General features: G+C 41.2%; 1 protein-coding gene across 4 annotated transcripts; it reads right to left on the reverse strand.

Moving 5' to 3' along the window:
- Positions 1-907: 907 nt before the first annotated feature.
- Positions 908-10,873, reverse strand: LOC112984887 (glutathione S-transferase 3-like). Of its 4 annotated transcripts, XM_064508565.1 has the most exons (8): positions 10,815-10,831; positions 8,946-9,036; positions 8,353-8,459; positions 7,854-7,905; positions 6,728-6,860; positions 4,732-4,873; positions 3,460-3,591; positions 908-1,967 (listed from the first exon to the last, which is right to left on the reverse strand). In XM_064508565.1, the coding sequence occupies exons 3-8, from the start codon at positions 8,437-8,439 to the stop codon at positions 1,842-1,844; spliced, it is 672 nt and encodes a 223-aa protein (XP_064364635.1). In that variant the 5' UTR covers positions 8,440-8,459; positions 8,946-9,036; positions 10,815-10,831; the 3' UTR covers positions 908-1,841. The 4 variants fall into 4 exon arrangements, with proteins under 4 accessions (XP_064364635.1, XP_025958860.2, XP_025958863.2 ...); XM_026103075.2 differs by lacking the exon at positions 8,946-9,036 and having other exon boundaries at positions 10,815-10,873; XM_026103078.2 differs by lacking the exons at positions 8,946-9,036; positions 10,815-10,831 and adding an exon at positions 10,628-10,780.
- Positions 10,874-12,342: the final 1,469 nt, after the last annotated feature.

The following is a 12,342-nucleotide window of genomic DNA, read 5'->3' on the forward strand; positions in this document are numbered from 1 at the left end:
GAAAACAGAACTTTCAGTCCTATTTTAATCTGATTTGGACTGACAGTAGTTTGGTAGGGGGCAGTTTGCAATAAAAGAGTAAAATTGATCACTTGAAAAATATTTAAAATAAACATATGTTTAAAAATAAAATCCCATGAGACTTTTTTGTCACTGTTTTTATAATACCAGATCTATCTATACTTCCATATAAGGAGAAGTAGTTTTTTCTGACTATAAGTCCATTTCCTGTCTTATAAAACAGTTCTGTTCTCCCAGAAGTTAGTGTTTCCCTGGAGATCATCAGAATTTTCATAACACGTAGTTTCCTTAATACAGATTTTAACATCAGTTTTAACAAGCAAATATTCTATCCTTCTCTTAAATCATCTTACACACAACTGTCAGTGTAAAAAGATTCAACAAAACAAGGGTAATGTAATATTATTTATACAATCTGGAAATACCACATTTTAAGATACTCTTTTTATTTTGTAGCATGTTCAAAATACTTTACACAATTTATGGTTTCTAATGATATTTACGAGTAAAGGTCTAACTCTTCATTTACCTTCTTTGCCTGTATACATAACAGTTCATGAAACAACTTGGTTTGCACTCTACTGAGGTTTTCTGAATGAGACTGATTTATGCCTATTTTATTTGCAAGACTGTAAAATTCAGAAGGATTAAATTTTTATTTTATCTATCTATATATCAAGGAAAGTTCGGCTGGGAAAAGGAGTTGAAAAAAATCACAGCAGATGGAACCTGGCTTTATCTCCTGTTGAAAATTCTGTTTGTGAATGCTACAGGGGGAAAGCGGGGGGGGGGGGGGGGGGGGGACACCGCGAAAAAACACCGCGAGAAAACAGAAAGAACAAAAAAACCAAAAAACAGAAAGAACAAAAAACCCAAAAAACAGAGAGAGAAAAAAGCACATTTTTATTTTGGCAAGTATTAAAACTTAGACACTAAACAATCACAAACCTGGTATAATTCCCATCTCCCCTTCACATCTCTGTTCTTCTCTGGTTTCTAAATAAAATGAAATGACTCTTCATGCATATGCCCATAGCACGTGGGGTAACAAAAAAACCCTTCATATCAAGCATAAAGTATCCTCTAGGAGAAGTAAAAATAAAGTTTACAAGCTACAACTTCCATTCATAAGCTGAAGTCAACATGACCACATAAGAATATGAAGTTTATTGATTAGAAAGGTCCTCTAAATACAGCAATTACAGCATTACACAGCAATGATATTTGTCAGTCAGATTTTGTACTTTTTTTCTGCTGAATTAAGAATCAACTTAATTTTGAAGGCACAATGCAGATATTTCAGGCAAGTCATTAGTGTCCAAAGAGAAGCATCTCCCTCCTTTCCTTAAAAGCTAGTTGTCTCATTTTCCTACAGTTATATCCAAAAATTCAGTAAAGGCCTGAAACAGAACCCATCTTCTTATTGTAATCTGATCTGGACCTCAGAATAAAGTCCTCATATATATCAGAACGTGCTGAAGCTGTCAGACAGCAACTCACACTTCTTTCTCTTTTGCTTTTCCCCTCGCTTCCAGAAAGTTCCTAGGAAGACAGTATACTTGCTGCCATTTCCGTCTCTTAAAATTACTAGAAAACACTCAAGAAGAATGAAGGAAAAAACAGACTAACAGTAAAGTATTATGAAAAATACTTGCATATTGTATTTTGTGTGAGAGAACATGAGATACTGTTAGTTTAACCTCTTTCTGAATGTCCCTACACCTTCCCTGTGGAGTTTAATTACACACGTACAATCTTGATAGTTTTCTTAAGCCAAGCAGAGTTGTTGTTTTAGACAGCCATACTAATTTTCTTTCAGATCAGTACTTCCGGAGAACTCTTCCCACGGTCTCCACATATTTTTCATCAGGAACAGGTTTTCTCTGGCTTCCTGGTTGTAGAAATTTCTTGATTGTGGGGATGCTGCTTATATTTGCTTTAAATGCCTAAAAAGTAAACAAGTACATGGTATTTAAAGATCAGAATGTAACACAAGAGAAAAAAAAAAAAGACTGATTTGTGTAAGCAGAGGATTTAACTGAAGAGGGCACTATTTAGTTGCAATACAATCCGAGGACTGTCTTATGCTTAAGGCTTGTGCGAGCCAGTTCAAAACTGACATAGTGGTACTTTTCCCCTCAACTTGTGCATCTTTGTGCTTGTGAAATGACTTCCTTAGCTGGCTTCAGATCATGCCAAGCAGAAGGGGACTGCTCTCAAAGTGAACAAAAAGGAAAAAGTCAATATGGTTATACTGGAAGAGACACCATCTATGCACTATTTGCCTTGCTCATGCAGGTAAGTGCTTACTCAAAGCACGATAACTGTGGGGATGCTATGAAGGAACATACTTCAAGTGTTAGCACTGCCGTAAGTGATTGAAGTGATTGCAAAGGAAGAAGTAGGAAATACCAAGGCTTAACCACACTGCTGCAAGTAAAGTTACATGTATTTAAATGCAGTCTAAGTGTTGCATGTTTAAAAAGCATTGCTTGATGGAGTCTGATTGTACCATTTACCCAAATGATTTTGGAGGTGGGTTTTTTTGTTTTTTCTTTTTATACTTCTAGGTAAATAAGACACATTGTGTGGACACTGAATGTTTATGTTAGCATCCTCACCTACGCAGAATGCTTCAGAAAAACTTCAGTTCCACTCCTATGGCAAGAACACTAGGGAAGAAGAATGGGCTGCCAGCTTTCTGTGTTTCATTGTGCTAATATTCTTTCCAAGGATCCATATCCTTAGGGTGGTATCAGTAGTGCCGAATAGGTTAGCAGCAGCAGAATCTCTTCCCCAAAGTGTGATTAATTTGGTTCTGGTCTTAGCACTATTTCCTCTCCTGATCAAGAAGTTCGAGAGGGATATCATTAGTAGTTTCCCCAGTAACAGCAGAGACTCTTAATGATTTCTGTAAATGATGCTTCTATACTCATTTCAGCCTTCCTAACCACCTTTTCATTACACATTCATTAACAAATTGCTTGTTGAAATAAGACACAAAATAGTTTTAGCCATGGAGGAAGTTTACTCCTCTTCACCCCAACCTCATTATTTTAAAAAGTAATAAAACAGCCCTCTTCTCTCTTGTACTGATATTGGATGAAGTGGAAACAGTTATCTGCTGTTTCAGTGTACTTTATACAAATCACATCTTGTGATCTGAAAAATATTTTCTACTGAAAGGCATCACAGAACTAGTGATGGGATAGAAGTCAGCACGGTAGATTTCTTCAGATCTATACAGGAATTATTCTACAAAAGAATGCATTCTCCAGATGAAGCCTATTAGGAAGCTCTTCCTAATGGCGGCAGAACAGTACTAGAAAGAAAGAAGTGACAAACATTTTTGTTTTATGGAATTATTCACACATGACAGACTTTGAAAGACCATTTGTTACGTTTCCAGCCATGTAAGTGTGTTGTTAGCGTAGCTACCTGTAATCGAGGAAATGCTGACAGAACATCCGACTTCTTCTCTTCTACCATTAAAATGGCTTCAAGAAGATGAACATCTGCCCAGCTAAGACGGTTGCCAGCAAGAAAGTCCTGTCCATGATCTTTCAAAACCTACAAGTATTACAAATGAAAGTGTTTAGATGTGGATAGTCTCAGCCCTGGCTGATGTTTTCAGAATGCTCAGGTACACTTTCCTTCACAATACTTCCTATGCCTACTCTTCTTCTGACCTTTTTCTCTCTCATACAACTAGGGATATTAGTCTTGGAGATGTGGGTTCAGTTCCTGCACTCACTGGTCATTTTATAGAATATTTATGAGCAATTCTCATAGCAGTGATCTAGAACCTCAACGTTTCTCTTACCCAGCCTTCCTTCCTCCAACAGCCATAGGTAACCCTAAGTGCTGAACTATGGGGTTAGATACCTCCTTGGTTTTCTCTCCTTTTCAGACTAATAAATCCTGAATTTTCTGTATATAGTTACAACTTCAATGGGAAAATAAATAACGTAAAAAGAGATGTGATCAATCTAAAGCTTTTTGGCTAGGACACAGTGGAATGCAGAGGAGAACTGAACTCCAGCAACCATATTTAGGACTAGTGTTTTAACCAACAAGCTAGCATTTAAGTGGGAAACCGCCCTCCCTTCAATCTTTAAAACAGTGGAACAGTATTTCTGCCAGATCACCCTGTCTGTATATGCTAAGCTTGCACTGAGAGAACCTGTTGGGTCCACTCTCTCAGAGGATCTGTCAGAGAGACACCAAGATCCCAGTATGGCCTATGCAGCAGACAGTTCTGGGTAGAACACTTCAGTGCCAGAAGCTGCTCCTCCAGCTACCTGGGGAACTTAAAACACTGAGAATCTCTGAGACTTGGTAACTTTGCAATGGCAAGTTATCCAGTTTTTCTTAAAAAACAGGAGGTTGCCATTTAGACTTTATACAGACATACTCATATACTTGTTATATCAAACTTTTAAGTCTAAAGGGATATTTGGATCCTTCAGCCTGAACGCTGATATTGCTCAGCCCACAGATTCTTACTCAGGAATTTCTGCATTTAACCTACAACCTCTTCTCTCATACTGCTTTGACCTCCCACTCATCTCTCCAGCCTGGTGACAATATGACATCCTGAGCTAAGGTACTGTACTGATTCTTTTCTGTTTCCTTTGCTTTTGGTAAAATAGCTAGCATTCCCATTGTCATCCTTCCAGCGCAATGGACGGAAATGATGCTCCTACATACCTTTTCATAGGCTGGGAAATATCTGCTTGTGGCCTCTTGAATTACATGGGCATGTTCCTTCTCTTTATCTTCAGCTGATAAGAAGTAAAATCTCATAATAAAGGCCATAAGGTCCTCTGTTCCTCCTACATACATATCAATTCTAAAACAAACAAACACACACCACCAACTTCAATAAGAAGGCACCTTTATAGGCAAAGCACTTTCTTAGTCAGATTTGTGTTGTGGTAGTAAAAGTTGAATTTTTTTTCCCACAGGGAAAGTTATTTTTTTCCAGTTAAAAAGTAAACAACAAAAAAAAAACCACAATCTCAGTCTCACTCATACCTGTAGCATTGCTGATGCTTCACTTGCCCTACTGTCCAGGATTAATTCTCAACAGGATTGTACAGGCTTTAAAAGTCTTTAACTTCACATAGCACATACTGATATAGATCCCTTCAGAATCACTAAAGGGAAGCACATAGCACCATAAGATGATTCATCCTTGTGGCGGACAGATGAGTGAACTTTTACCTTAAACATTTCTTGGTACATAAGGTGCAAGCAAACCATAACCCCGAACAAGCCATCTGTTCCCGGCGGAAACAGGACTGAGCTGCTGCGACCCCCAAAGTGGTCTCCCTGCGACGACCTGGGACACACCGAGCCTGCGCCAAACCAGGGCATGATCGGGCAGAAACTTTGGGACCTGGACTGTAAATTATTGCCGCTTAGCACAACTTTTATAAAACTTGCTTAGCACGAGTAGCTAAATTTGCTGAAGCCTTAGGCCACACTCCCTAGTTCAGTGAGAAAGGGCCCCAGTGCTGGTGCAGACTGGAAAGATAAGGGAGTTACAAGCAGTCTGCATTCCTGTGCTTCACACTCCGGGAGGGAGGATGTGAAGGCTTTGAAGTGAGGCCTGCTTGGGTGCCAGGACCCTGGGAAACAAAGCCTCCCCTCACTGCTGAAACAGTGTTAATTAGGGGAGTCTGGATTATATCCTCTTCTTCAGGACCTTGGAGGATAACACCTACTGTCACTGCTGGGGCAGTGCTAATTGCTGGAACAACACCTCTTTGCGTTTGTGCCTTGAGAGACAAGGGTGGGACCCAAGGAATCAAAACACATCTGTCAGCAGAAACCGCAACAGTAAAGATAAGGGAGAAAAGCAGCCTGCCTAGGAACAACGATGAGACCCAATAGGGAGCAGGAGACCCCAGACCCCAAAATTACTATTGGTCTGAACTACCGCATGAGGGGTGGGAAACTTAATTTGAAAAAGCTATAATTGCCCAGGGATTTCTTTGTTCAGGGTCCCTCTTCGGAGGCACCCAACTCGAGCTGCAATTACTGTAATGACAAGCGTGCAATTTATTTATTTAAATTGCCTTGATTTGGCTCCGAAATTTTCAGCGGGAACCTAGGGTCGGAGCCTGTTTGAGTTGTAATTACTGCACGCGCATCGCTAAAATTTACACCCAGGGTGAAGAGGATCAACGGGACGCCGCTGGATCCACGGGTGGTGATATCTTTCTCTCTCCCCCTTTCTCTCTCTCTCCTCCCTTTCGCCTTTCCCCACCTTTTCTCCCCACTCCGTGGAAAATAAAGTTAAAAGGTTGTACGATATTTGACCGGTTTTAGCGTCTTAATCTCGTCCTTGGGATCATAACGCAACCCCCCCGATACTGGATCGGGACAATCCTGAACTAGTTTAGTCATCTAGATGAATCTCACCTTCAGGGTTTTATCCCACGTCCAAGTGGTGCCAAATAAACTACAGGCTGATGTTTTATTACAGCACTGCAAACCACTCAATCAAATATCTTTACATAAAAATAATCTAATTGGAACAGATCAGTTGGCTTGCCTCCAATGGTAGCCTGTCACTCTCACTAGAAGTTGTGTGTGTCACTGAGGCATACAGGTGATTCCCTGGGTGTGCTAGTTAACAATTAATTCTAGATATATCCAAGCTGCTATAATAAATTCAAGAGTAGTACTGTTACGGTACAGGGTTCTCTCCTTCAGGTCCTTCCCATAGAGGTTGTACTTTGCTGCTATGTAGCTGAGGATGGCTCTAGTCTGCACCATCTTCATCCCATCAATCTCCACCATTGGCACTTGCTGAAAAAGCAGGGCTCCATCTCGAGAAACAGAAAGTCACACATTATTGTGCTGGATCCAATAACTCCATATCAGATTTCCTGTCACTTTCAGGAAAAGGTGTTTACTTTTCTGGTGAATTTGCTGTGAGTAGTCCTTATGCTATACTGGGGAAGAAGCTTTTTTTAAAACAAGCAAACAATAAATTACAATGGTGCAAGACGAATTAAACTGAAGAGCAGAATTACTGTGGATTAACAAGCTCTCTTAGAAAAAGTTCACTAAGTTGCAGTCTGGACTGCGTACAACAGCTTTCATATGGATATTGAAATACTGTGGAGATAATGACTCTAAAACATAAATAAAGAACATCTAATTCTAAATAAATACATAAAAATATATTTCTGTTCTATTATTTGAAACACACTTGAAGTAAATGTCAGATTCACAAATGTCTCCCTTAAAACAATTATCTAAAGATAAATTAGGACATTCAATGAAGTTTTAGGATAAGCTGTTGCAAGTTGCTGAAATCCACGGTAAATGCGTGGGACCAGGTGGGACACACAGAAGGGAACAAAATTCACGTGGTAACTGTATGACACTGCCTTCCTCATCAGTGAGGATCCAATGAATTCTGACAAAAGAATTTCGAATACCGCTTGGTAAATGCTCAGGGACCATGACATTTAACCAGTCATTTTACATCTAAGTCAGAAAAACATATGCTGTGGCCCATTTTTCAGAAGTAATCACATGTTCTTAAATCACCTGAAGTGAATTTTCAACAACAGGAGGGGCATCAGTGGACAAAGCAAGAACAGAACAACTGGAAGGCCTGGGAAACGCATTTAATCTTCAGTTGTGCCTGTCCACACTGGGGAAAACAAAACAAACCACCAGCCCCCTGTTCTGGGCTCTCAGTTTTACTTCCCTCTCTGCTCTGGAAGTCCCGAATACAATAGCAAACACACCTTATCTGAGGCTAGAGTAAAGCCTGCTCACACTTTTCTTGAGGTTTCATCTGGACTCACCTTGCAGGAGCTTCTCGTACTGTTCTCGTGTTTTCAGAAACACTTCTTCAAACTGACAGAAGAGAATAGGGAAGAAAAGGAAATAAGCATCTTGTCACATTTCAAAGAACAGACAAACCTGCTAAGCATTATACAAGGCAGAGAATATACAGCATGGTTCCTTCCATTTCAGGTATTGGCTCTGAAGGAGAGCATACAAGGGGTGGAAGCACTGGCAAAACCTCTTGGTCTGTTGCGTTTGGAAGCTGCTGCTACAGGCAATTCTAGAAAAAAAACTGGCAATAAGAACTGGAGTAAGCATGGTTTAATTGGTATTGGACAGACAATTTAACCCAACGCAGTTGACCAAAAGTAGCAATATTGAATCATATCGCACAGGAGGGCTAGGCAATACTGTTTACTATGCCATTTTGAATAATTTTTCTCTGTTGGCTACTAACCTAAGTGATCTGCCTCAATGACAAGCTTGCAGATTAAAATGAAAAATGCTAAAACAAACCTCAACCCCAGCTGCAGCTAACAACCAGCGAACTGACTCCATTTTGCCTCTTCCATCAAAATAGTAAAGTTTAGGTTTTCCAGCCATGTCTTCAAACTTCTTGTCACCTATAATATTTATATGGAGATAACAATTTAATAATAATTATGAAAATCTGACAGAAGTTGAAGTAGTAGCTCACAGAAATTTAAGTTAATTTTAGACAAAACATTTCAGTAAAGTTTTGGTCCAAACTGATTTTGTTTTATTGTTGCACAGTCGAATCACAGTAATCGTGTTTCATAATTCTTTTCATACCCCCAAAACATAGAAAGAGCAAATATCAAGTTGCTACATAGGAGATAACTGAGAAAATAAAGTCACCACTAAAGAAATCGTTAAAATCCTTCGGGAGGAAAAAAAAAAAAAAGTTCTAGTGCTAGAGTTTCTAAAACAATCACTGCTAAAAGCCATGTTTCAATCAAAGAGGGGAAAAGGGACTAGACAGGTTTTTCAAGTCTGACAGTCTTATATCAAAGAATGCAGAAGTATCTAAAGACTAATACTACACATAATTAGATGAAGTATGGGAACGTGTTTTCAAAAGCTCTCACTTTTGTTTCTAGCTCTGGTGATCCAGGATAAGCAGGTGCTCTGGGATAAGTAAGAATTTCAAAAGAGTGACCAATTTCTTCTGTAAGAATCCTGATTAAAATACAAACATTCAGATTGCTGTACAGTTTACCCTTCTACTGGTCTTATTTCTTTTTATTAATAATCTTTATTGCTAAGCATAACTTTATAGACTTTTAAGTTGCTGAAGTCTACAATACTGCTTTGAGAGAGGAATTATAGTTCTTGAAAGACTTCATAAAGCAGGCTTTCTTTTTTTTTTTTTTTTTTTTTTTTATTTCCTCCATACAGACTAGTGTTTTGGTCTCGGCACGAGTTGGATTCCATTGTAGAGCCATAAGCCAAGGGAACATCAAATTTCATCATACTGGTATGTCATATACAGAACTGCACAACAGTAGCTCCTCACTGCAATTGAGAATGTTTTTCCTCTGCAGGGACATTCTTTGTTCCTCTAATCAAGAATTTAACCCTGGGAAAGGGTCTGTTGGCATTTGAATAATAGCCTCCAGTTCACAACGCTGTAAGAGTTCCTTCATACGCAGAGGGGAAAAAAAAAGTAACCTTTGAAAGACCTTGAACACAGAAGTAGCACTAGGCAATGCATCTGCTTGTTAGTTAATAGGCACAAAAATAAAGACACAAAGACTTCAGTTGACCACAGGAATTCAAAAGAGCAAGGCTGGTCAGCCCTTCTAGCCAGCTTAGAGGCCTCCTCTTCTCAGGTAAGTCTTTGGGAACACGAGCATTGCCAAGTAGCATCTGCACCACTAAAAAATAAAAAATTGCTTGGGGGGGGAGGGGAGGAAGACTGAAAAAAAAGGTATCAGAATGAACTACCTAAGCTGCATGAAAAAACAAAATGAAATAGTAAAAATAAGAAACAATGTAAAATATGTTTTCAAAATGCAAGTTGCATGTAATACAGGCAAATTCACAAAGGGAGGGGGAAGCCCACTGTGGTTTTTAACTTAAAGTTAAAAAAAAGGAATGAGACAGAAGAGTCGCAGTACTTCACTCCACCTTTCTGAGATGCACACAAGGCAGACCAACATGCACTTCACAGATGATAGGCAACTCACTGTTTGCCAGGCCCACAATTAAGACAGCAATACAGCAAAGAGCAAACAGAAGGTAAAGACCTGATGGATGCTTATCCTTTAAATATGTGGGGATCAACAGGCTTTGAAGCAAGCTGTGGCCCTTTGGTTCCTAAGGGTGCATCTGCCGTGCAGCACTGGAAGAGGAAGGAAGTCCAAGTGTGCACTGAAACCTGATGGAAGGCAGCACCCTGGGGGTAGAGAAGACAGAGCTTCCCCCCCCCCGCCCCCCGCCCCCCGCACAGTGGATGGAAAGTCCCCTGCTGAACATGGGCGTGGTAACAGCCTCCCGGGCCACCGGCTCCAACCGCTTCCACTGGCGACGACTCCTCCACAGGTACAATATAAACAGTAACTGTGTAATCAAGCAAACCATCACGTTGATTGTCTATGGTGGAGCAAAAAGCAGGACAAGAGACGCCGCCACACGAGAGAGCAGGAACGCTGGCGCAGGCAGGGCTTTTCCAGAGCCGAAATAAGGAGCCCTCGCCTCGAGTCGGCAACGCCGCTTCCAGGCAAGATGCTCTGTCAGCGAGCAAAACGCAGCGCGGCCTTCAACTTACTCCTCCGGGCGACGAAGGGAAACGAGAACCCGCCGCCGCCCGCCCGAAGGCGTCGCAGCCGCAGGCCTGGCCGGGCCGCGGCGGCCGCCCGAGGCGCCACCCGCTTCCCGCCGCCGCGGCCGGGCCGGGCCGCGCCCACCCGCCCGCCGCGCGCGAGGGCCCCGGAGCGCGACGCGCGCGCACCCACCGGCCTCACTGCCAGCACGCATCACCGCGCCCTCACCACCCACTTCCTCACTTACAGCGGGGGGGGCGGTGACGAGTCGGCAGCCGCCAATAGGGAGCCTGAAATTTGCATGTTCCGCAGAGGCTTCTGGAAGAAAAACATAACTAAAAAGATAGATAATATTTTTCGTAGATTTGATATACTTTTCAAAAGATCATGTTTTTTGGGCAGAGAAAGAAGATCTTATTGTAAATTTAATCGCGTTTCTAGGTAGGGAGGAATAACCCTAACAAAAAGGTAAACAATATTATGATCCTTATATACCGCTGCGACCGATGAGTTTCTCGGATGTGAGGGCGATCTGGCTGCGACATCTGTCACCCCATTGATCGCCAGGGTTGATTCGGCTGATCTGGCTGGCTAGGCGGGTGTCCCCTTCCTCCCTCACCGCTCCATGTGCGTCCCTCCCGAAGCTGCGCGCTCGGTCGAAGAGGACGACCTTCCCCGATAGAGGCGTACCGTTCATCGGTCAAGGGTATACGGTAGCTGCGCTCCCCTGCTAGAACCTCCAAACAAGCTCAAGGTCCATTTGTAGGAGAACGTAGGGTAGTCAAGCTTCCAAGACTGCAGACACATCCAAGTGAGGCGCTGCACGTGGCAGTCTGCCATTCTTTTCAGGCTCTGCCCCGGCAAGGATTAAGCCATGTAAGCCTGCACAATGCTGGTTATCGAAGGAAAGTTAATCGTAAACTAATAATAAAAATCTTATTTTTATCATTCATTATTTTATTAATTAAATTTACATTGATTGAAAGTACAAGAGGGACATTAAATAAGAACTTCTTGATTATCAGAAATCCCTCCTTGCATAGTACTTGTTTACACTGTTTATTTTGCATTATATCATTTTTTTTGGAGGTGGGGGTGTAACATTCTAATTAATTTTAATTAACATTCTTCCAGTCACTGCCAGTCTGTTTACCCCTTCTCCCTTCTTCCATCTGTGAATGCTTGAGTCCCCCACTGTACAGACAAGACAGTTATAATCTAGAATACTTACATTTTTAATGTATTTTTTCATATAGTACTCTTGTCTTAAATTAACTAACACCTAGTTCTTCCCCTGCACAATTCATTTCAAGGCTGCTTAAACAGATAGTGAAAGGGCGGGATGTGTTGGTTACCAGCTGTCTTCAGCTTCTACTGTGTTGAAAGCAGGAGGAGAACGTTGAGGAGAGATGACACTTGCAAGACATTATGGACAATTATGTCCTTCTTCCGAGGTGTTACACATCTTCTATTTTAATTCAGTGTTTCTCTTAACTTCAGAGAAGTTACCATCCAAGGACTAATCTACTAGCAGTATAGAAAGTTCACAACGCACTGCATAAGTTACATGTTAGATTCAAACCACATGGCCAACGACCTTGCAAAAAGGCAAGTCTCGAGCACAGCTTACAAAGAGGTACTAAACATCTGAGAAGGCACCAAATGTCCAAACTACAGTACTGTTTTTAAAACACGAATAAAAGTTCAACACTCTAGTCAG

This window comes from Dromaius novaehollandiae, chromosome 3 (assembly GCF_036370855.1).
Source record: "Dromaius novaehollandiae isolate bDroNov1 chromosome 3, bDroNov1.hap1, whole genome shotgun sequence".
NCBI lineage: Eukaryota > Metazoa > Chordata > Aves > Casuariiformes > Dromaiidae > Dromaius > Dromaius novaehollandiae.

Excerpts from the sequence above, each read along its gene's own strand:
- LOC112984887 (XM_026103075.2), bottom strand. The coding sequence starts at position 10,836 with ATGCGTGCTGGCAGTGAGGCCG. Across the intron at positions 7,906-8,352 it reads TAGCTGCAGCTGGGGTTGAG|TTTGAAGAAGTGTTTCTGAA; the intron begins GTTTGTTTTAGC and ends CTCTTCTGTCAG. Across the intron at positions 3,592-4,731 it reads ATTTCCCAGCCTATGAAAAG|GTTTTGAAAGATCATGGACA; the intron begins GTATGTAGGAGC and ends TAATACTTGTAG.